The sequence below is a fragment of the Melopsittacus undulatus genome, chromosome 9 (genome assembly GCF_012275295.1).
Source record: "Melopsittacus undulatus isolate bMelUnd1 chromosome 9, bMelUnd1.mat.Z, whole genome shotgun sequence".
Classification (NCBI taxonomy): Eukaryota; Metazoa; Chordata; class Aves; order Psittaciformes; family Psittaculidae; genus Melopsittacus; species Melopsittacus undulatus.
In genome coordinates this window covers 38,445,519-38,469,337 of record NC_047535.1, presented here as the reverse complement: position 1 = coordinate 38,469,337, position 23,819 = coordinate 38,445,519, and the positions used below count along the sequence as shown (strand labels likewise).

The 23,819-nt window shown below is 58.4% G+C and overlaps 1 protein-coding gene across 1 annotated transcript; it reads left to right on the top strand.

Annotated features, from left to right (window-relative positions):
• The first annotated feature begins 624 nt into the window (after positions 1 to 624).
• Positions 625 to 23,578, top strand: SEMA3F (semaphorin 3F). The gene is made up of 18 exons (XM_005141597.3): positions 625 to 1,042; positions 12,412 to 12,616; positions 16,913 to 17,073; positions 17,726 to 17,788; positions 18,012 to 18,131; positions 18,425 to 18,527; positions 18,964 to 19,092; positions 19,395 to 19,540; positions 19,734 to 19,848; positions 19,968 to 20,037; positions 20,385 to 20,529; positions 20,608 to 20,830; positions 20,944 to 21,032; positions 21,419 to 21,460; positions 21,659 to 21,816; positions 21,983 to 22,047; positions 22,238 to 22,368; positions 22,453 to 23,578. The coding sequence occupies exons 2-18, from the start codon at positions 12,493 to 12,495 to the stop codon at positions 22,867 to 22,869; spliced, it is 2,301 nt and encodes a 766-aa protein (XP_005141654.2). The 5' UTR covers positions 625 to 1,042; positions 12,412 to 12,492; the 3' UTR covers positions 22,870 to 23,578.
• Positions 23,579 to 23,819: the final 241 nt, after the last annotated feature.

Genomic DNA, 23,819 nt, shown 5'->3' with positions numbered 1-23,819 from the left:
CCAAGTCTGGGCTTAAATGGAGCCCCCAGCCCAATGGGCAGCAGGTGGCTATGTGGGGGCCCACCTGAAGCCACTTAGTGCCAGAAGGCCCTGACACCCTTTCTGGCCCCACTTGCACCTCAGTGCTGCACCCTCGTGTCCTTCCTATTGCTTGTACTTGCTTAGGAGAGGGGTCACACATCTCTCTGGATGTGGGGTGGTCAGACAGCAAAGCCCCTTCTCTCCAAAGCCCTGCTGGGGTGGGCCTGCTCCAGCACATTAGCTTGGCTCAGGGGTGCATTTCTGAAACTGATCTCCCAACTTTCCCCACTTTTCTGTGCTTTGGATTGAGTCCTGGAGAGCTCAGGCTTGGGAGAGCATCAAGTGGATTCCTTTCAGATGAAACCAAATCGAATGTGCTCCAGGAATGCACCTCATGCTCCCCAGCCACTGATGGGAGTTTCGGCTGCAGCATCAGCCCAGAGCTTGCCTGGGGTCAAAACCAGACAACTTGTAAACGTATAGTGTGTGTGTTGGGTCCTTGGATGTACGGATCTGCTCCTGCCACACTGTACACAGCCATCAGAGCCTGAATCATCCCACATTTCCCTTTCCCTAGCATTTTGCTCTTGAGCACTTGTGAACCAGAGCTTTCCTTCCTAAATTCGCCTTGCCAGGCAGCAGCAGGACGGTTCCTGTGTGCTGCTGGTCCCCCTTCACACCGATGCAGTTTGGATTCACAACTTACAAGGAATAAAAAGGAGCGATGCACCCGATGGGCTGTTCTGCGATCCCAGCCCCTTCGGTGTGCCTTAGGCAGCGGCAATGGGGACAAACGGACCGCTTTCCATGAGTGCCCATCCTGGGCCAGAGCAGCGCGGTTACCGCTAGATGGCGACTGCTGTCCGCGGATCCCGGCCCGATCCCTGCGCGCCGGCAGCCGGGGCTGGTTTATGAATGAGGGGCTGCCCCGGCTGCCCCCAGCTCCTCCCTGCAGCTCAGCCGCAGGTACTCGCGGTCGGGCCGGCTGCTGGGCGCTGAGACCCCGAGGGCTCCCTGGCTGGTGAGTAACTGGGACTTGAATCACTCCTTGCTTGGCACCGGGCAGGAGGCGGCTGCAGGGATCCTGTCCGTGGGGTACGATCCCAGCGGGAGCAGCTCGGCCCCGGCGGCCGGAGCGGGTCTGACCCGCTGCGCGCTTGGCTCCTACACTTTGCTTTACTGAGGTTCAGATCTGTGTGCAGAGTAACTCGTGAGGAGCTTGACTTTCCCCCGCTCCTACAGAGAGCAGAGCTCCTTCTGCTGCTCCGTTTGCCATCGTATGCAGGGAAGAGTTTGCTGTAATGATCTTTTCTGGTTATATCTATGAATGCCTTAACTTGGATTCCAGAAGGTTTTATTGTTTGTCACTATGGTAAAGCTCTTTGTCTCCAGAGCTGTTTTCTTTGGGGCTTCTTCCCTTTGACACTCTGCTTTGCTGCTCAGGTTTAACAGCCCCAGGTCCTATTTGGCCAGATTGTTGCTAATGCCTATCCCATGCTGGGGACTTTTCCACTGCCCAAAGACAGTTTTGTTGGATATTCTCCATCCCCTCCAAATAAAAATCAATCATTTGCCTCTGATCAGTTGTGACAGCCTTGGTCCTACAAGAAGAAATAGCTTCTCTGATCCATGGAGGGATTGTCCCATGTTTGGGTTTCATTAAATCTGTCAGGACAGGGCAATTGTGTTTCTTCAACCTCTCTCTCTGCAAGGCCTCACCTCTCAGAAACCTCAGGACATACAACACAGAAGGCAGAAAAGAAACAGAGCCTGAGAAATGCCAGGTGCTCTCTAAAGGCATCCTTTAACTGATGAGCCTTCTGCCTGGAAGCATTGCAGAGCCTGGGTAGGGATGGATGGGAGTTGGGAGCCTTGCATGCTTTGAATGTGATGGGTGGATTTCCCAGTGGGATGGGGTTGTGATGCTCAGGCTGAGGGTGGGAGGGAGAAAGTGAAATGTTTGCTTGTGTCTGAAAACAAATAACAAAGCACTTCACAAACGTATGTTGAGACAAGGAGGGTTGTTTCTTCCTCACCTTGAAATAAGACCATCTCTGGCATGAATTATGGCTCCTGAAAGTGTGCGGGAATGGCTATGGCAGCCGGGCAGCCTGGCCAAGGGGTGCACCCTCCACTGCACATCATGAGGAGGCATCTCACAGGCAGGGTGTAGCTGAAGTTCAACAAGCCCCGAGCCTGATGTTGCTGCCATGGCTGTGTTTAGTTAAGCAGTTTATTGCCCGTAAGGAACCACTGCACTAATCCGGCTGCTGAGCACTCACATGGAATGTCTGCTAAGCTGGAAAGCAGCACTTTCTGATGCAGGCGTGTGTCCAAGGGAAGGGGGAATGTGCTGCAGGAGGCTGGGTCACAGAACCGCAGCTATCCCGCACACATGCCGGCCACGCGACCCATGTGCAAGCCATGGGGAGCATTCTCTTTGCCAAGTGGAGCATGTCCCAGCTTCCCGCTGCCGGTCCTCGCACAGCCTTCAAGGGGAGGGGGTCTGGCAGCCCCACAGGTCACTGGTCTGACACGATGGGTTGCTGTAGCATAGGTTTCTCCTGCAGAGTTAATGGTATTGAAAAGAACAGAGACACAAACACCCTTGTGATTTATGAGGCAGGGATGGGGAAGTCAATCGGAAAGCCAGGACAGAGATATCAGCTCTATAAGAAATATGGGAAGAATTCATCCCTAATCTAATCTCACTGAATTCCACAAGGGTGCAAGACAGGGATCATTTGCTCTGGTTTCCTTAGGTTGAGAATTAAACAGAAAACCCCCCAGGGGTCTAAATTGTTCTCCCAAACAGCAATGTGCTTGTGTATGGAGGCTGGAGATGGGGTGCCATGGCCTGGACCATCTCCTCTGGCTCAATAAGAGCTGATGCCAGGCAGCAGGGCTGCCAAGCAGCAGCATCCAGCACATGGAGCTTAAGCAGAGGGAGTGGGAGCCAAGCCCGGGGTCCTTGGCACAGCTCACTGCTAATGATGCTCTTTGTTAAAGCAAGGCCTTGAGCCGGCTGGGCTGGCAGAGGCTCTCACCAGTGAGGGTTTCTGGCTGCCTCACTCTGCTGTGTTCCTGTGACACCCTCTCAGGGGCTGTTTACAGCAAGGATGAGGATTTATTGTAAACGTTGGCTCCCGCACTCTGGAGCTGCCTCTTCCTCCAAGTTTGGGCTGTCCCTGATCCAGCTGAGATTACAGCAAGCGGCAGCTTCAAGAGCATGGGGTAATGAGGTCTTTACAGGCTCTCACAGTTACAAACCTGCTGTTGAAAGCAAAGACAGAGAGATCAGTCAGCTGAGCAAACTCCTGGCCTTGGGAACAGCTGGGAATGGCTTTTGGGTGGGGAATGGGGGCACACAGCCTCACTGCCCTCTTTTAGGAGCCGTCCCCTGAGAGGTCTGCTCAGGAGATCACCCTTTGTGGGATGGCAAAGAGCTCCTGCAGAGAACAGGCTGTAATGGAGAAGAGGGTGAAAACAGCATTGTTGTTCTGCATTAGGCATCCAGCTTTGACCCTTTCTGGTTCCTTTGAACCACCCTTTCTCCCCCACAGTGACTTTTCCCTTCTGCCCTGCTCGCAGGAACTGGCTGCACCTTCTCCCACATCTTTTGTCTGGGGAAACTGAAGCAGAGAGTAGCAAACTGACCAGTTCAGTGTTGCAGAGCTGGGCTCAAAGCACAGGGGATGAGGTCATTCTGCCTCCCTAAAGATTATATTATCCAAATCCCAGCTATAAACCCCCAGCATCTACTTGTAGCTGGATGGCAAGGAATGACAGTGATTTCATGGTACCCAGGAGCTCCATATTCCCAGCAGAGATAAGTCTTCATTATTCCATGATTTGGGTACTGTAGGATATTTGGGCTCTGTCATCTCCATGTTCAACAACCCCACAGCACCCCCTGATCCACCCCTGGCTCTGCTGTACCTGCAGGCACACCACACGTGCTCCAGGCTCTGCCATGGGGATGGCATGGCACAGAGCACGGTTATTGCCAACGTCACCCTCAGTCCATTTGGAGCCTGCCCAGGGCATGGTTTCCCTCAAACAATGCTGTTCACAGGCACACGGCCGTGCGGAGTTATTGTTCTTGTCTCATGTGCTGGCGAGCTGCCATTTATTGTGTGCAGGAACCACGCTGCTTCTCCCACCGTCGAGTCCAGGTTTGTTTCCTTGTTTTCCGGGAGGAGACCACTGATGTCAGCTAATTCCACTTGAGCATTTTGTAGTGTAAAAAACCCCATCCACTAAAAGGCTTTCAGTTTCAATCTGCCCATTGTCCACTGAGAGCAGGGCTGGTCTTCCCACGGTGCGTGCTCCCACACAGGCAGTGGTGACAGCTCTGCCACCATGTGCTGCAGCATCACGTTTGTGCACAGGCGATGGTGGAGTCAGGCTTAGTGCTGAGCTGGTCTGTGCTGTAGGAGGATGAGCTGCTGTTTGGAGGGAGATGGGACACTTGGGGTCCATCCTATTGAAAGAGTATATTTAGATTAGATCTCAGGCAGAAGCTCTTCCCTGTGAGGGTGCTGAGGCGGTGGCACAGGGTGCTCAGAGAAGCTGTGGTTGCCCCATCCCTGGCAGTGTTTGAGGCCAGGCTGGCTGGGGCTTGGGTCAACCTGGTCTATTGGAAGGTGTCCCTGCCCATGGCAAGGGGTTGGAGCTGGATGAGTTTTAAGGCCCCTTCCAACACAAACTATTGGATGATTCTACAATCTCTGCTCTGCTACAGTTTCCATTTGGCCATGGGTAGGTCACTCAGTCTATCTGTGACTCAGCTCCACACCGCATGAGAGCCATGGTGGGCCTTCCACAGCGCGATGCTGTGCACAGGAGTGTATGGAGGAGGGAGATGCCTTCGCATGAAATAAGGGCTGGACAGGAATGATGTGTCCTGGGACCAGTGCCTTTACTGTGGTACAGGAGGTGGTCGTTTTTGGGCTGCCCTGGCCAGCTGGAAATACTGACCCCGGGAGTGGTGCTGTGAGCAGGTAACAATGCACTGGGTTGGGGTAGCTCTGTTCTGGCCAAGCAGCTAGCTGGTTGTGATGGGAGCTCTCTGCCCTAGGGCATGCTGCTGCCAGCCTGCTGGCTCCCCTTGCCCAAGAGCTGCAGCAGCAGGGGGTGAGTGAGCGGCCCCAGCGCTGACAGATGTGCCTTGATCTTCAGCTCAGCCCGGAGCTGCCCTGCTGGGGAGGAGTACAGGAGCAGCCAGCTGGGGTGAACAGCCCCGCGTCCATCCCTATTGCCGCTGCTGATTCCTGACCCTCAGAAACTCCCCACTGCAGCCTTAGACTCACAGAATCATAGAATAGTTCGGGTTAAAAAGGACCTTAAGATCATCCAGTTCCAACCCCCCTGCCATGGGCAGGGACACCTCACACTAAACTATATCACCCAAGGCTTCATCCAAGACAGCTCCCTTTGCCTGGCCGGGAGCTCCGCCTGGCTCAGCCCCCCCATAGTCCCAGCGCGGCAGCGCTGCTGTGGCCAAGCCGTGTCCCGCAGCTCCGGAGCAAAGGGCAGCCGCTGCCGGAGCGTGGTGCTCCGCAGGGGTCCGAGGCTCGCAAGGCAGAGCTTACCCGGCAAGGCAGGCTGTAATTACCGAGGAGCCCAGCCAAGAGGCTGTGAGAAGAAGCAGATAACGGGGCAGGCACCTCCATCCTCATTAAAATACTTTCTCCAGCAGAGCCCCCACGCCTGCCCAGCCTGTTCCAATTAGAGCAGCGGGATGGGGAGAGCAGGGAGCAGGGATCCCCTTGATGAAAAGAAAACACTGCAGCGCTTTCAAGAGCCAGGGGAGGCCTGGCTGGGACAGTGAGAGGCCCTGGGAGTGTGACCGGCAGCCCTGTCGCTGCCTGGCCATGGGGCAGTGGATGAGCCGGGTCACTGAGCAGCAGAGCAGGTGCTTCACAGCCAGCTCCTGCAGGGAGTGGGATTGTAGCTAGGGAAAAGTGGTGAAGTAAACAGCAATCTGAGAGGTGCTGAGCATCCCTGCCTGATAGGTCTGGAGGTGGGAAGCAGATCTAGAAGATCCGATTTGAATTAGGGAAACGTGTGTTAAATTGTGCAGTTTGCTGCAAAATGCCCTGGTTAAGGTAGCAATAGACTGTGGCTTGGGAGTGCTGGGAAAGGCTGCAGCCTGCCTGCCCAAGGAGCAGGGATGCACCTGTTCTCCCCAGGGCTCAGTCTCTCATGAGACATCCTAGGGATGGAGCTGCCTCCAGCCCTTAGCTCCCTGATGGGGTACTTCAGACAGACCCCATTGATGCTGGTACATCCACCAGGACCCTGACCAAACCCATCACATCTTTTCCAGGCACCACCAAAGGGCCAGGCCCCCGTGACACAAGGTGATGGCTGAGCCTGCCCAGGTTCAAGCTGGTCAAGCTGGCAATCCCTGTAAAAGAACCCTCTGTGTCACCCGGCCCCTCTTCCAAGCTGAAGCTTTCAGCCGGCAAGAAGCATTAGCAAACCCATCCCTGGCCACAGTTCATGCTGACTCCTGGCCCTGCAGCCCCTGCCAGGCTTTGGTACGTGTGTGATTCACCCAGACACAGCCTGGAAGTTCTGGAGCCCAGAGCCCATCTCCTGAGCTCCCCAAGTCTCCAAGGGCTGTATTGAATGTCAGGCCATGTGGCAGACAGGTGACAAGGGTGGGTTTCAGCCCTTGGAACTGTGGTATAAATGGCTCTGAGGAATGCGGCGCTGCCCCTGGGGACTCCCAAGGCTTTGGGAATCTGGGCTGGCAGGGGAGCGGGCAGCACAGAGCCTTTGAGCTACCTTATTTGGGTGCTTTAACTCAACATCAGAGGGTGGCTAGTCCCTGCCCAAAAGTGAGAGAATTTTAAGCTTCTCAATTGCATCAGGAGGCAGGCTGGGAGCTCAATATGCCCACCAATGCAGAGCTTAATCTGGGGTTTCGTAGTCCAAGTTAATCCTCACTGCAGGGAGGTTTGACTGGGTGACTTTTGAAGGTCCCTTCCAGCACAAACTAATTCTGTGACTCTGTGATCCTATGAATCCTGGCTGGGCTGAGCTGTATGGCTGCTGCTCAGCATGAGACATGCTTGCTGCACACTTGTCCCACCTCACTGACTTTCTGCTTTGTCTACGGAGGAGCCCAGCATCTTCCTCTGAATTTGCCTCTGGACTTGCTGCCTCCCTGGTGCTGGATGTCCTTGGGGTGAATTAGAGGCAGGAATGACAGAGGTTGCTCAGCTGGCACTGCCTGGCTCAAGCACCACATTCAGGAACACCAAAAAGCCCTGTAGGAAGCAGTGTCTGACAGCATGGGCCAGCCCAGCCCTTCACCATGTCCATCACCATGTCCATCACCATGTCCATCACCATGTCCATCACCATGTCCATGACGGTGCAGTGAGAAAAGCCCAGCCGCTGGGCCACCTTCCCAGACTGACGCCTGGGAGCCAAGCCAGAGCAGACTTCACCTCCCTCGGTAGCAAGGGAAAGGTAGGGCCTGAGCCAGCGGCCTCCCGAGAAAGGGATTAGCAGGATGTTAAGTGAAGCCAGCTCCTTATCCCTTCATAAACAGTTATTAATATCCTGGCCAGCTTTGGGCTTGGCAATTCCCTGTTTGCTTTCAAAGGATATGGTCCCAGATGGAGCTTTGAAGTGTCAGCACAGGCAGTGAAGTCCCCCTGACAACACACAGACACAGAGCTGTCCCTGTCCCATCACCATTATCACCAGTACAATTAGTGAAGAGCCTGGCAGGGGTGATGTGCTGATGGGCTGCAGTGTGCCAGCAGCAGCCAGGACTCCTTGGTGCTTGGCATGCTTTGGCAGTGCTGGTTGGCAAGGAAGGGTGAGCTGGGGCTAATTGTGACCATGGGCTTTAATCTCTGGAGTCAGGAGTGTAGGAGGCTGTCAGGAGATGTCCCGGTTGGAAGGGAGCCTGCTGGCCAGCCTGGCCGGCTGATAGCAGAGAAACTTACTTGAGCAGCGTCAGCCTCCTGCTGCTGTTCATCATTTCCTCTGTTCAAACCCTCCAGACTCTGCTCCCCCCATCCCTGGGGCTCTGCATGGGCACGTTGACCTGTGTCGCTGCGGGATTTGCTGGAACAGCCGTTTCACAGCACACACCATGGTGCCCCCAAGCAGTCTGAGCTCTGGTGTTAGTTTCTGTGGTCCCAGCTCTGCTGTTACACTGCAGGAGCATCACATCCCCCTCCCACAATCAGCTCAGCACTGCAGGATCCCGGTGCTGGTCCTGCCCCAGCCGGGCAGCGCAAGGAAGGCAGGAGGGAGCTGAGGGCTCCCCCTGATACCTTTGTTCCCCCGGCTGGAGAAGCGCGACAGCTGCTCCGGTGCAGCTGCCGGGGCATCCATCATCCCGAGCGGGATGGAGCGGAGCAGCCTCATCCCAGCCGGGCTCTCAGGGAGAGTTCTGTGCCTGCAGGGGTAGGCAGGGGGGCAGGAGGGGCTCTGGGATGAGGGACAGCCACAGGCAGGGTGCACACCAAGGCACACACCAACAGCTCCAGCTGTGCACACTCCCTGCACATGTGGCCCCGTGCTCGCACAGTATGGACTGTGTGGTGTGCACCAGATGTGTGTGCAGGGGTGGGACCGGGCTGAGCTGTGGCAGAGGAGATTGAGGGACATGGCTGCTTTGACTGCTGGACCTCCTTGCCTGGCTTTGCCCCTCGGTTTCTTTGCTGGGGTGAGACTCCTTTGTCCCAGGAGGAGACAGGACAGCCTCAAGAGCATGGAGAGCAGGAGCCAGGCTTGGGTGCTCAGGAAGGGGGAGAGGGTCTCAGCTCCGTCCTCAGCTCAGGCCCTAGCACAGTTCTCCATCCCCTGGAGCTGAATGCTGACATGGGGGGCAGCTCCTCTCCTCCCCCCGGCTCCTCTCCCTTGAGGTCCCCCAGCTGCTGGGGCCACATTTCACCCCCTGCCCGTGGCCCCGCAGTGTAACTGAAGAAGGCACCAGGCTGCAAATGGTGTGTGGGGATTAGCTGGGACACAATCGGGGCCTGTGAGAGTGCTGGAGCACATGGCGAGTGCGCCGGGCAGGGAGGCAGCACGGGGGATGCTCTCAGTGCCACAGGGTCGCTGGAGAGCTCGAGTTCAGTGTGCTCTTCCCTCCTGGGAGATAATCCAGAGCCTGATAAATCCACTGCCAGGCCCTTCCCCCTCTGAAATTGGGGCTGTTTTACACTGTCCAACGCATCCCAGCAAATAGGAGGAAATTGGTGCTTTCAGGGATAAACAATTCCCTCCCGTACCCGCATGTCTCAAACAGGAGGGATTTGTCTTTTCTCTGTGCTGCTCAGTCTAAGGCAAAACCTCCCAGGGGACTTTGTCTCCAAAGATAAAGTTCAGCACCATGCCATGAGATGGTGACTTGAGGTGACAGCACAGAGCCTTAAACCTGTTGGGCTTGTGCAGGTCACCAGTGGGGGGGAGGACACCACTGGGACCAGGCCATCTGGTAGACTACTGACACAAAGTCAGACTGGTGCCATAGTGTCACCACCCCTGTCACCTACAGCAAGACACTCCTGATGACTGCTGACCCCCAGAACAGGGCTGCAATCACCCATGTTCCCCTCCTCACACTGTGTGGTGCCCAGAGCATGAAGCCTTCACCCCCAGACATCCCCTTACCCAGCAGCCTGCCCTCATCAGCACTTCCCTCTCCAAACCGAGATGGAAATAGTTGCTGCTCAGGACACTTGATTATTTAAAGCTGTCGGGAGTGTTTAATTTAACCCTGGATTCATCATCCACAGCTTGTTTCCATCCAGCAGACACCCGCGCTCCCCCTCTCAGTGTAAACTCTGCCTCTGCCAAGCCCTTCACCTCCAGGCAGATTTGGGCAGAGGTTTACAGCAGGGGCCGTGGCCCCACAGCGGGTTCCCCCAGTGTCCCTGCTCTGACTGGCACAGTGAGGGATGCTGAGGCTGGGATTTGGCTGTGCATCAGGGGAAGGATGTGACAAGTCCCTCACTGCTGCCTGGACATGACCCAGGGGAGCCCTGAAGTCTTGGTAAAGAATGACCCACAGGGGAAGCCTTTCTCACTGCAAGTTATCCTCTGACAACTTGTCTTCCCTTGCCCCCTCCAGCACGATCCTCACCATCCCTGACCCTGCAGCCAAGCTCAGGGTTCCTCCTGTGTGTCCCTGTGGCTCCTGCCACCATCAAACCTGCCTGTAGCAGGGTGAGGAGCCGAAGTGCTGGTATAACCCAGCTGTACGTGGCCTGCGTGCCTGCCCCATTGCCCCAGCTCCTGCTGCAGGCATGTGAAGCATCCTTAGAGCTCACCCTGTGGCCATGCATGTGTGTGTCCTGAGGCAGTAGCAGTGCCCTGCCTGCCATCCTCAGAATCCCAACCCACCCCGGCATCCCCTGGAGCTCTGGGTCATGGAAGGTTCCTCCAGGGCTGGCTTAGCTCAAACCTAAGCCTAGCACAGGCTCTGCTCCATTTATAGAAAGCTGCAATTAGAGGCCAGCAGTTTCCCAAGTCCTTCAGCAACCGAATGCACATGGGCAAGGAAGAAACATCCCTGTCACATCCCAGGCACATCCTTGTGATGACCCCAGGATTGCAGTGCTCAGGGCATGGCTGCGGGTTTGCAGCATGGGTATGGGAGACTCCACTGCAGGCGGCTGAGTGTGGGGAAGAGCTAAAAGTGCTGGAGCATCCCCAGCACAGGAAAGCCACTGGGAAGGTGTTTGGGAAGGAAATGAGGGCAGCACTCCCTGTCAGCGGGTCCCCATTGTGGCTGATGGGTTCCTACCTGGGAAACCCCCTCCTCTAGAATCCAACTAAAGAGACAGAAAACAGCACAACCACCACCCTGAGGCTGCACCCAGGTCCACGGTGGTGCCAGGTGTCCCGGATGGGATCAGCAGCAGGTTGTGCTGGCCAGAGTGAAAGCAAGGCAGCAGCAAGGGCAGGGAATGGGCAAGTGAGGAGCTATGCCAAGGGGCTGCTGCCTGCTCCCTCTCTGCCGGCACGGAGAGAAACCCCCACTGCACAAGCCCGAAACCTGCGCCCTAAGCAGAGTGAGTGCTCCTTCTTGTGGAAGGCAGAGACCAAGGCAGCCTGAGAGGCTTGGCCTCACTATCCCTCCTACAGCCCTCCACCGGATGGCAGAAATCCCCTGCTCCCAGAGCCAAGAGCCTCTGGCCAGGAATGAGCCAAAAAGCTCATTTAAACTCTTTCAGCCATGGAACTGGAAGAACTTCATATGCAGCAAGAGGGGGAGTTACTCACAGCTGCCAGTTAGGGCCAGGGACTTTTACAAGCAGGGAAAAGCACCTAAATTGCCTGAATTAACTGCAGATTGCTGGCAGGCTGGCCCTGCTCCCCACAGGAGGTGTGGGAGCTGGCGAAGGAGGCTGTGAAATCCTGCACATCCCTGTGGGAGTGTGAATGTAAGAGAGTCCTTCCTGCCGGCAGCATCCCAGAGCCAGCGGATGCTGGTGGCCTCAGAGAGGTCTGTGGTGACCAGAGCTGCCGGCCCTAGTGATGTATCCTGTGCACACAGAGCCGTGGTTGATGCTGAGGGGATCATAGAAGTGGTATTTATGGACAGTGCTCCAAAACTTTAACTCCCCCTTCAGTCAGAGGGACAAGATTTAACCCCATGCTGAGATACGGTGAATATTTGGGATCCCTCACCAGGCCCTGGTCAAGCACTGGGAGCGGAGCAGGTATTTAGCAGAGGAGCCAAGCCCTGAGAGCCTGTGGAGTGTGTCCTGCTCCCCAGGCACTCTGCACCACTCCTCTCGCATCAGTCAGCCCCAGGATGCTCACATCCAAACACTCCTGAGTACCACACACCATGGGCATGCCGGCCTCACATGGCACCTCCCCTGGACAGGCTGTAATAGCTGATCCTCTGGAGTCCCTGGACATGAAACGTGCTGGAGATCCTGCATGGCAGGCAGTGCAGCCAATGCATGGGTCTCACAGCCACAGTATCCACACCGGGCCTGTGGGCACAGCTCTCAGAGGCGGGGGATGCAGGGACCAGCACAGCTCACAGCAATGGAGGTGTTCAGGAATGCTCCTCACCCAACCATCAATGACCGCTGAGGCTGCAAGGACAGCCCAGCCAGTGAGACACCCGCCTCCTTGGCCCTGCTTTCCCTCCCAGCACAGCCAGTTCGGGCTGCAGGAGCTCCTCCAGACAAGCCTTGTCTCCCGGAGCCCTGCGGGTGCTCTGCTCTGATAACCACTGACAGGCGCTTGTGGGTGCTGCAGGGTCCCGGAGCTGTGCCTCGTCACACACCATCACTCACCATCCCTGCAGCTCCCTCTGCAGCCAGGGGCTGGTGTGCTGAGGGTCCTGACCAGCACACAGCCCACTGCAGTGCAGCCTTCCCCCTTCTCTGCTTGCAGCTGGCAGCAGAGGTGGCATCTCAGCGCTGGACCATGGTGCTGTGAGGACGAGGTGTCCCCTTCCCACTGCTGAGCACCAGAATGCATCCTGAACCTCGCCGCAGCCTGCCCCTCTCTGCACTCCTGCTCTGCCTCCTCCTGCAGCAGCTGGGCAGCAGCAAGGCATGGAAGCAGCATGCCCCGCGCCTTCGTCTTGCCTACAAAGGTAAGGGGGCTGCCCAGATGGGTGTCCTTGGGGTCTGCATCCTGCTTGGGAGGGCTGGGAGAGTGCCCTATAGGCAGGGAGCTAAGGGGGCAGCCAGGCAGGCAATAGCCCCACTGCTGTAGCTGCAACATCTCCACATGTTGGGCCCTTGGGATGTTTAATAGGTGCAGCTCCAAGCACAGCACCTGAGAATGCTGCACTGGTGCTGCTGCCATCAGAGAAGGATGTTGAGCAGGGAATGCCCTGCCCTGGTCCGCCACAACACAGGCACCAGAAAGGATGTCTCCTGCTCAGACTCACTCCGGGCACCTTCCAGTGTGTCCTGGGCTGGGCTGACGTGGGCAGCCCCAGGGGAATGTCCCCTGTCTTCATGCTCCCAGTGCAGTGGGGACTCTGAGCCCCAGGCAGTGCTGCTGGCCCCTTCCCCTTCCTCCCACCAGCACAGCCCTGCCCCAGCACAGCCCTCCTGCCTTTACCTCTCCTTTCCTGCGAGGAGAGGCTGATCCTGATCATTTCCCTGCTGCACTTTACCCTTTTCCCCTACATCTGTCTTGCCTATTGAGATTGCGAGCTCTTCAGGGGAGGCACAGGTTGCTGATGCAAAGGAGGGGCTGCTTTCAGTGATGTGAAGGTGCAATGAGAGCAGAATGACAGGGAGCGCAGTGCACAGCCCAGCAGAGAAGTGCAGAAAGGGAAGGATCTCTGCAGGGGAATGACCTGAGCAGTTAGAGCAGAGCCCTGCGGCTGGTCACCCTGCCTTGGACCTGCAGCACAGGCTTGGCCAATTTACCTGCTTTCAGCTTCTCCTGTGTGAAAAAGAGCAACCTGCTTTGGAGGACAGGCAGCTCAGCAGGTCCCCAGGGTTCAACCAGCCCTTCTCCCAGCTGTGAGCCTGCAGTGCAGCTTTTCCAAGCCTATTGCACTCAAACCTCTGGTGCCATCCCCTTGGCCTGCTCCATCACCCTGAGAAGCTTCTCTCCAGCCAGAGAGGTGATTGATGCCCCCAGCTTGTGGCTGAAGAGAGATGGACCTCTCAGGGATGCAGGATATCCCTGCAGGGAGTTGATCCTGCTAACCCAGACTGGAAACACTGTGCAGGGTCTGCCTTTCCTTGGAGCCAGAGGAGGCAGAGCAAGGCTGCAGGAGCACAGAGGGACTGCTGACTTCAAAGCCCCACAGTGTGCTGGGGCCAAACATGCCAAAAGCCCTCAAGTCTTGGGCAGAGGCAGAAGAGGAAGCTCCCAGCATCAGGAGGGCTCAAGGACAACGTGAACAATGGCAGGGGATGTGACTCACGGACAGCACGGGGCAGGTTCAAGGACACAATGTCTTGAGAAGTTTAGGTTTAAAACCCCCTAAAATAAATAAATAAAAGGAGGCCTTTGAGAGTGCGTCTACAGGATCAGCCTTACCCTCAGATCCCAGCATGGGGGAGGCAGGCAGAGCCCTTGGTGGGGCTGGAGGAGAAGATGCAAGAGGCTTGAGAGAAGGAAATGACAGCACCAAAGGCTGGGAGAGCAAAGGAAGGATGGGGCATGGGGCACGGGGCCAGGAACAACAGCAGTGGCTCCCACCCTGCCAGGGAGGTTTATAATAGCACACCAGCAATCCCTGCCTGTGAAAGGCAGCCTCCGAGTGCTCTGGGTCAGGCTGGGTCAGCCCTGGTGCTGCCCGGAGCCGAGCCTCTCTTTTCCAAAGCCATGGAACCCACAGCGTGACTCCCAGCTCCTCTTACTGCAGTGACCAGGGCAGGCACAGTGAGGAGCTGGCAAATGGGTCCTCTGATCTGCAGCTAGCCCAGCTGGGCAGGACCCAGAAGCCATCTCTATGCAGCAAGTGGCTGGTGGGTCTCTGGTTATCAGCACCAGGCTGCACTGGCACATCTCTTATCAGCCAACAGCAGCGAGAGGCTGGAGCCAGGTTTAGCACCAAGCTTCCCCGCGGCTTTGGGGATGTCCTCCATGGTCTGCCCTGTGTGGTGGCTGGGGGAAGGGGAGAGGACAGCCCTGCAGCACAGCCGGGCTGTGACCCCAGGAAGCCCAGGGTCGCCCTGCACAGAGGATGCTGTAGCCGAGGGGCAGGCGGAGATGATGGATGGGATGAGGAGGTTACAGTGGTCCTGACAATAAACAAAAACACCGTGTCCTTGGGAGACAATGAACACAAAGGAGAGGATGTTTCTCTGTGCTCACCCATCGGTTTAGCCACCGTGCAGCTGCTGCAGGGACTGCCTGGTTCCCCTGCCTCGACGTTGGGGTTTGGATCAAATACCTTATGTGTGTGGCACTCAACATCCCCTCGGTGAGGGAGCAGAGCTGCCACAGAGTCAGGCTCAGACCCTCATTGTCATTAACCCTGCCAGAGGGCTCATGGTGCCAGTGCAGGGCATCCTCCCTGGATCCTCCCATGGACTATCAGAGCAGCAGGGAGGGCTCCTCTATCATCCTGCCTGACCTTGTCCTCATGATTAAGGCAGATCTACTTAACTGGACCCATTGACCTTCCCTCCCACCCCAACTCAACTTCCCAATGACTTGCCCGACATTTCCCCCTGGATTGGGCAGGTGCTGGCAGTGATCGCAGACACAGGAGGGTGGGTGATGCACAGCAGCCCACTTGGGACCCAGCAGTGACAATGGCCCACAGGCAGGGACAGGAATTCAGCTGTTAATCCCTTTCAGCTGGTGGGAAATGGCTTGGAAATAGGCTGCCCTTTACCCATGGCACCCAGAGAAGAGCCCTGCAGCACCCAAGAATAGGGGGGATGAAGTGGGACTGTGCACAACAGTTGTGGGAACAGGAGGAGGGCCAGGAGCTCCCTGAGGCAGCCGGGAGGGTTTGTGTCCCTGACCCTGCAGGAAGGGGAGAAGGAAGCGCCAGCTGGGAGCGAGCCTGGCTGCGGCGGATCCGGGCAGCGATCCCTGCCTGCGGCCCAGCAGGTCCTTCCCCGCAGGGACCAGCAGACGTCAGTGGCATTTCCAGCCCTCAGGCACTGGCCCCGCTTCCCCTCTGCCCTGGAAACGGGGTGGAAGGAAGAGAGACGCAGGCTCCGGGTCAGCCGGTTCCCTTCGGATGGAGCCGTGCCCGTGCCCACGTACACCCCACCTGCACCCGGGGCCGCACGTCCACCCGTGACCCATCACCCATTCCCTTGACAGCTTCCCCCCCTCTGCTCTGACACACTGCTCCAAGCCACACGATTTGGGGTCATTTCTCAGCCTGGGTTTTATGGATCACCCTGGGGTTTCCAGCCCTGCTCCACCTCCCATCCAGCAGCAGTCTGTCTCCATATCCCCTTCCTATGGCTCTGTATTTGCACCTTTTCCTGCACAGCACCAAAGGCAAGAGCAGCCTTTGCAGTGTAGCCAGCCTGTCCCTAGCTGTATCCCACCACTTTTGAAGAGGAAAGCAGTGTGCTGTGACTTCTGGAAGCTGTAAGGTCCAACCTCACCGGTGGCCTCCCCTGCCTTTATCCCTGTGAACAGGCACTTGCTGGGATGGCAGCTGCTGTGATCCCATATCCGGTGCAGCAGTTGCTGTGGCAGTGCTGTGGGATGCTCGCCCCAGCAGCCAGCCCCAAACCTGGTGCTGCACATCACCGCCCCAGGGATGTTGTTTCAGGAGCGGTTAACCAGGAGACAAGAGCTTATTGTGCCTCTCACACACCCACGTGTCTGCTGTAGGGGCCACGCCGGCCACCTCAGGCCGCCTGAGCAGCAGAGCCTTTCCCACTGCCATGTCTCTGCTCCACATGGAGCTAGGTCCATGGCACACTGAAAGGCCTTGGGGTGTCCCGATTGGGCTGTGGTGGCACATAGCCTTCCCTTGGAGGGATGCTTTGCCCCAGCAGATAGCCAAACCCCGTTTTTAATGTAAACTCTTCTGTTCTGAAGCCCAGGAAAACATGCCCAGAGTTACAGCAAGCAATTCTCCTCTCAGCCCTCTCTCCATGGTTTCAGGGTGCAGAGGCTTTAGGACTCCAAGAGCTCCTCTGAAATGGAGCCTGGGTTCCTTGGGCCCCCAACCCAGCAAACCAGCCCAGAGCATGGTCAGCACAGTTTGCTCTTTGCAGGGGTTACTCACTGTTTCCTCCAGGTAGGCTCATGGGAGGAGGCTTCATGCTGAGCTTTGGGCACCAAGATAGTGGGTTTTTGTTAGGGCATTGGCTGGAAAGTTGTATTCCTTCAGACAGAGGTGGGCAGCCACAGCTGTCCTGGAGAGGGGCAGCACGAGGCATCTGGCTGCTTCTTGTGCTGCTCATGGATGGGTTTCTGTCTCCCACAATGTGCTCCACAGATCTGCTGAAATCCAACAGCTCTCGCCTGTTGCTGGCCTCAGCGGACGGGATGGATTTCCAAGCCCTTTTGGTGGATGAAGACAGGGCCTGGCTGATGGTGGGAGCGAAAAACCACATCTTCCTGCTCCACCTGGACCATCCCAGCAGAGAGCCTGAGAAGGTCAGTGCTGGCCTCTTCCTCCCCAGGAGCCGCTCCTGGTTCCATGCCGGGGCGTGGAGGTGGATGTGCTCCGAGCTGGGCTGCTCTGACACCACCAGGGACACATTTACACCAGGATGTCTCAATCAGTGGGGTCAACCCATCCCTGGCGGTGCTGAGCCCCACTGGGACCGGCTGACGCCGGGGAGGGACAGGGCCAGGAGACCTGGGTGGACCCCGGGTGCGGTGCAAGGGCAGTGCCCGGAGCTCTGTTATCCCACCTATCCCTGCTGCTGCTGCAGGAGCTCCAGCAGTGAGACCACTAATGTCATCCCAAGACATCCTGCTGGCGGGTGTGCGGCTCCAGCCCAACAAAAGAAAAGCCCATTAAGGCTCTGCAGCCTGGCGTTCCCATGGGCTGGGATCCAGGATCGCCTGCCCACTGACGGGTGTGCCGTGGCCCACCCAGCTCTGACCCCGTGCCAGATTCCCTCTGGTCCTGTTTGCAGGCTGCCTGCCAAGCTCAGCCAGGCCCTGGGGACCCAAGAGTGTCAGAGCCACTGCAGAGCAGCCCTCACCGTGTGCCTAAGCCTGGTCCCTTTGGCCAAGCGCATTCCCATCAGTGCCCCTGGTCAAGGAAAGCAGGGCTGCATCGGGGGTCTTTGTGTTGCAGGTTTTCTGGCCAGCCTCCCGGGAGCAGGTGGAGCATTGCCAGCTGGCTGGGAAGAATGTGGAGGTAAGCAGCTTACCACGGGTATTAAACACCAACATCACCCTATAATGGAGCCCTGCGCCCTGCCTGACATGAGGCTGTTGAGCCGGCCAGAATCTAGCTCAGCTTTGCCAGCTGCCAGGGCAAGACCTGGCCAAGCTCCTGCATCCCAAGTAGACACCATGGAGCTGGGCATGAGCGCCCAGACCTGGGCTCAGGTCAATAACAAACATCTCCCCTCGCGCAGACAGAGTGTGCCAACTTCATCCGCCTCCTCCAGCCCTTCAACAGGACCCATGTGTTTGCCTGCGGGACCGGCTCCTACCAGCCCGTCTGTGCCTTCATCCAGCTGGGAGCCCGGGGGAAGGTGAGGGACACCCTGGCCAGACCCACACCCATTGAGACCCCACTTTCAGCAAGTGGGGGTATAGGGAGCCCTGGGGCCAGAGGAGCCAGCCTGGTGGTCTCTGGCACTTACGTGTCCTTGCTGAGTATGGCAAGAAGCAGCCCTGGTGTGGCAGTGCCAGGGTGCCCTCCATGGGGAGAACACGAGGTCGTGGGGACCTGCTCATCAGAGCCGAGCACTTCCAGCTCTTCTCCATATACCCAGCTTGTTTCCAGCCTCCCCCATGGCTGACACCTCCCCTTTGGCTCTGGCAGGGTCCTGGAGCTCCCACCATGCGGCTGGTGACTCACTCCTTGGAATCGGGGCGAGGACGGTGCCCATACAGCCCCCATGAACCCTTCACAGGACTCCTTGTGGGTAAGAGGAGCAGGAAGCAGAGGATGCTGAAGGTGGGAGTGCTGGGAATGGTCTGTGCTGGGAGGCGCTGGCAGCAGTGCCTGCTCCTCCTGTGGTCCTGGGCTGGTGCCCAAGTGTGTGGGGCAAGAGGAGCCATCCTGCAGAGCCTGCTCCTGGCCCGGCTCGTGACCCAGTTCCTGCACAGAATCACAAGTGCAGGTGTAGATGGAGCAGTGCACACATAGGGAGTGCAGCAGCAGCAGCAGCAGCAGCAGCAGCAGCCTGCCCACCTTGTACCAGCACTGGGGAAGGGCCAGGCAGCAGCTGTGCTGGGTCATGGGTACAGAGGGGGCTCCCAGCCAGGCTCTGCGACCTCCACCCTCCCTGCACCTCTGGGGACACAGGGGAGACTTCCATCAGTGGCACCCAACCCACCCAGCACCCCTCTGACCCGCAGATGGGGAGCTGTATTCTGGTACCTCCAGTGACTTCATGGGCAGCAGTGCTGCCTTCTTCCGGACCTGGGTCCATGGGGCCGAGCAGAGCTACATCCGGACGGAGCAGAACCAGGACCACTGGCTGCATGGTAGGAACAGGGGCTATGGGGGCTCTCCTGCCTGCTGGGGAGAGGATGGGGCCAGCACTGGGCCCAGAGCTCAGTGGCCTGGTTCTCTTCACCTCTCTGGGGGGAGGCACCAATGAAGCCTCTGGTGGGACTCAAGCTCCAGCACACAGTCTGCAGCCTGAGCACCAGGAATGGGGCTCTGCCACAGGGCTCTGCCATGGGGCTCCCTCTGTACCCTCAGCATCTCACACTGCTCCCAAGGGCAGTACCACAGGGTCGGATCAGGGCACAGGGACACATTGTGCTGTTCCTTCCCCCTGCAGAGCCCGCATTCGTCGGTGCCTATGCCATCCCTGATACCTACAACCCACATGATGACAAGGTCTACATCTTCTTCCGTGAGACAGCCATGGAAGCTGGGCAGTGGGAGAGGCGGCACATCCATGCCAGGGTGGCCCGTGTCTGCAAGGTCAGTCACCAGAGGCCAGCAGGCTATGGCTGGTGTCCCACCAGGTGGGATTCACCTCCTCTGGGCCAAGCCGGGTCCAACAGCAGCACATGAGGGTGACAAAGAAGGCTGGGGGTGACCTGCTGTGGGGCTGGAGGAGCAGGAGGTGTGGGGGGGGCTCAGAGAGGGCTGAACCTGCCTGTTGGTGCCGCAGAATGACGTCGGAGGGAAGCACAGCCTCATCAACCGCTGGAGCACATTCCTCAAGGCCCGTCTGGTGTGCTCCATCCCCGGGCCCCACGGCACCGAGACACACTTCGACCAGCTGGGTGAGTGCACAGCCCAGCCTACAGCCCCATGGAGGTGGGGCTGGCACTGAGAACGCTCACTACATCCCCTGGACTGGTGCTCCAGCTCCTGTGCCTCACATCCACCCCTCTTGTTGCAGAGGATGTTTTCCTCCTCCACACCCGGGACCCCCAGAACCCCCTCATCTTTGGGCTCTTCACGGTCTCCAGGTGAGCAGGGCTGTGCTACCCCCTACCTGGGGCAGTGCAGACCACCAGCCCCTCACCAGTGCTGCTCCATGGGGAGAAGGGGAGCCCTGGATGGGCAGAAGGGCAAGAGAGGCAGCCTGCTGGCAGAGGAAGGGCCACCAGCCAAGTCACTGCTTTCCCTGCCGCTGGTTCACCAATCCATTTGCCAAGCCACCAGGTTTGGTGTTGGCATGACCAGCAGTTGCCCAGGCTGGACCGGCTGTGCCAAAGGGACTCCATGCGCAGCTCCAGGGCTGACAGGAGCTGGGTGGGCTCAGGGGTGTCCCTGTGGAGCAGCAGGGACACTGAGACTCCCACGTTCCCCACAGCGGTGTCTTCAGCGGCTCTGCTGTCTGCGTCTACTCCATGGCTGCCGTTAGAGCCGCCTTCAGCGGCCCCTTCGCACACAAGGAGGGATTCGACTACCGCTGGGTAGAATACAAGGGCCGTGTCCCCTACCCCCGCCCCGGCACGGTAAGGGGCTGGGAGCAGGGTGGGAGCGGGCAGCACAGAGCAGCCTGGCCCTGATGCAGCCCCTGTGCCTCCATGCAGTGCCCCAGCGAGACATATGACCCCCTCCTGCAATCCACGAAGGACTTCCCCGACGAGGTGATCAGCTTCATGCGCACCCACCAGCTGATGTGGGAGCCCGTGTACCCGCAGGGCCGCCAGCCCGTCCTGGCCAGGGTCAACGTTCCCTACCGGCTGCGGCGCCTGCTGGTGCACAGGCTGGAGACCGAGAACCGGCACTACGACGTGCTCTTCCTCGGCACAGGTGGGAACTCACACAGCCCTGGGGATGCTGTCCCCATAGGGATGCTGTCCCACAGGGATGCTGTCAGCAGGGCACACCAGCCCTGACAGCTCCTTCTCCCGCTGCGTTCACAGATGAAGGTAAAGTCCTGAAGGTGGGGCTGGCCGGTGGCGTGAGCCGTGGCACCGAGGTGATCAGCCTGGAGGAGATCAGCGTCACTAAGGTACGGAAGGCCAGGGCATCCTCCCTCCAAGCTCCTGCAGCAGGACACTGCCCTCCTTTGGGTCCCTCGCCTCTGTCGGTGGCAGCCCATGCAGTTACCATGGAAGGGAAGCAGGAGCACTGGAGCCATGTCATCGCCCAGCTCCCGATCCAGGCCCTTGGGGCACAGGGGTGCACACCAGAGCTTGAACTGAAATGGGGGGGCTGAACCCAGGTTTGAAAGTGTGGCTGCAGGCAGGGCCACATGGAGCAGGGCCAGCCCAAGCTGCTCATATGGAGCCGGAGGAACTGGGAGCAGTGACCAGGGCCAGGGTCCCAGCCCCACTGGCAGGCTGGGGCACCCAGGAGGTCCCCACAGGGCTGCAGCTCCATCCCCTTCCCTTCCAGGTGCCTTCTCCCATCCTGGACATGAAGCTGTCACCGAAGCGGGTGAGTCCTCCCTCCTGCCCCAGCCCCTCTGCCCCAGGGCTTGCACGTTTAGGGAATGGGATCCTGCCAGGGCAGCCTGGGGGGCTCTGCTTCACTCTCCCCCTGCGTCCCAGTGCCCCTGCCCCAGCACGGCAGGTTCCGCAGCTTGCCCCAGTCCCCAGCCATGGGTACTGACTGGTTCTGTTCTTGCGGGAGCAGCAGGAGCTCTTTGTGAGCAGCACCCACGGGCTGATCCAGCTCTCCCTCTACCGCTGCGAGCTCTACGGCAAAACCTGCACCGACTGCTGCTTGGCCAGGGACCCTTACTGCACCTGGGACAGCAGGACCTGCGCCCCACACGTGCTCACCGAGAAGAGGTGAATGTGAACCCGCACCAACCCTGCTCCCATGCAAAGGGATGGTGTTTGGAGCAGGGAAGGGCGAGCTTTATCCACCAGCCCAGACCCCTCCTTCCCCCCTGCCCTCCTTCCTCTCTGGCTGCTCTGTCATGAGGGGTCCCACAGCCCTGTCTCTGCCTCACAGGCGTGCTCGCTGCCAGGACGTGCTGAAGTCTGACCCGCTCAGCCAGTGCCAGGACACTGCAGAGGGTGAGCCCCAGCCCCAGCCTCCCCGGGGAGCCAGCTGCAGGCACCAGCTCTGCCCAGGGCCAGCACGGAGCTGGGACCCCAGTGTCCACCGCAGAGCCTGTGCTGGGAGCTCCGTGCTTCCCTCCCTCCTCACCTGTCACACACAGCTCCCGCTGTGTACTCACCCCTTCCCCTGTCCTGTCCCGCACAGGAACCGCTGCTGTGGAGAAGCTGGTGTTTGGGGTGGAGAAGAACTCAACGTTCCTCGAGTGCCTGGCGCGCTCCCCGCAGACCACTGTGCGGTGGCTGATGCGGCACGGAGAGGACATGGACCTGAGCGAGGTACGAGGGGACAGGGCAGTGGGAGGAGGTCCAGGGGTGGCTCTGTCCCAGGGGCTGACCCACGGTGCTCTGCCTTTGCCGCAGGTCCGGAGCAACGGGCACTTCTCGGTGCTGGAGCAGGGGCTGCTGATCCGGCAGCTGGCTCCGGAGGATGCGGGCACCTACGAGTGCCAGGCCATGGAGCGCTCCTTCTCCCGGCCCCTCACCCGGTACAGCCTCCGCGTCATCAGGCATGAGGCCATGGAGCTGCCACCCTACAAGCGGAGCAAGGGACCCGAGCTGGGAGGGACGCACCAGAGCCCCCGGCCCCGCATTGACCTGCACCCCGGCTACAAGGGCTTCCCTCGGGCCCTGGGGGCACCGGGCACCAGCCTGGATGTCTACTGCAACGCCCTGCGGCTGCAGGAGAGGCAGCGGCAGAAAGCCTGGCACCAGAAGTGGCAGCACCCATCCCCGGACAGCAAGAGCGGCCGGGTGCGGCGGCACCGCCAGCCCCTGTGAGGGCAGAGGAGCCGGAGCCGCCGCTGCTCCCTCCGCGCTCTGCCCGGGGCCCTTCTCGCTCACAGGATCAGCTCCGAGACGCCTCAGCTTCCTGTGCACAAAGCGCCTCGCTGTTACTACCTCAGACCTGCCAGTCCCCTCCGTGCTGCCCACAGGGCACGCTGGAGCCAGGGCACGCAGCCCGCACCGGCTCCGAGACTCAAAGCTATTTACACCCTGCAGGATATTTATTCTCCTTGTTTCCCCCTGCCCCTTCATGACAATTGTTATCAGCAGCAATAATAAGCACAGAGGACAGAGAAGGGAAATTGTGAGCTTCCATAGATGGTTCTCCAACACTCAGCAGCATCCAGCCCTGCCATGGACATTGTGCCCCCAGCCTCCCTCCCTTCCAGAGGGAGCAGGCTCCGGTGGGGTGCTCACCTGGGCGGCTGCAGAGGTACCAGTGGATTCCAAATGCCACTGGAGGTAGTAGGGCAAAGCTCCTTGTTGGGCCTGGGCACCTGGGGTTTGAAGAGATGCCCATACTCAGCTCTGCTCCACTTCAGACCACACCAGCTGGTTAATTCTGACATGTATTTTACAAACACAAATAAAAGAGAGCCACCAGGCACTTATACCAACTTACAATTTATTATTTTTTTAAAAAATGACATGAAACACAAGTAAAAATAAATACATCATATAAACAACAAATTGTTCAAAGTCTCTGTTCTGGGAGATCAGGCGAGTGCATCCCGTTCAATACAGAGAAGAGGGAAGCACACGATCACGTGTGGGGCCATCCGACCAACCCACCCTGCTAGTGAGACTCCTCTTTCCAACCACAAAAAGACAGGCCACAAACTAAGGCGGTAGTGAAAAAGAAAAGAAAAAACCAGAAAAAGAACCCCAAACCAACAGAAAACCCCAGATGAGACTCAGCGATGGATTCCTCCAGGCTCCCTGGG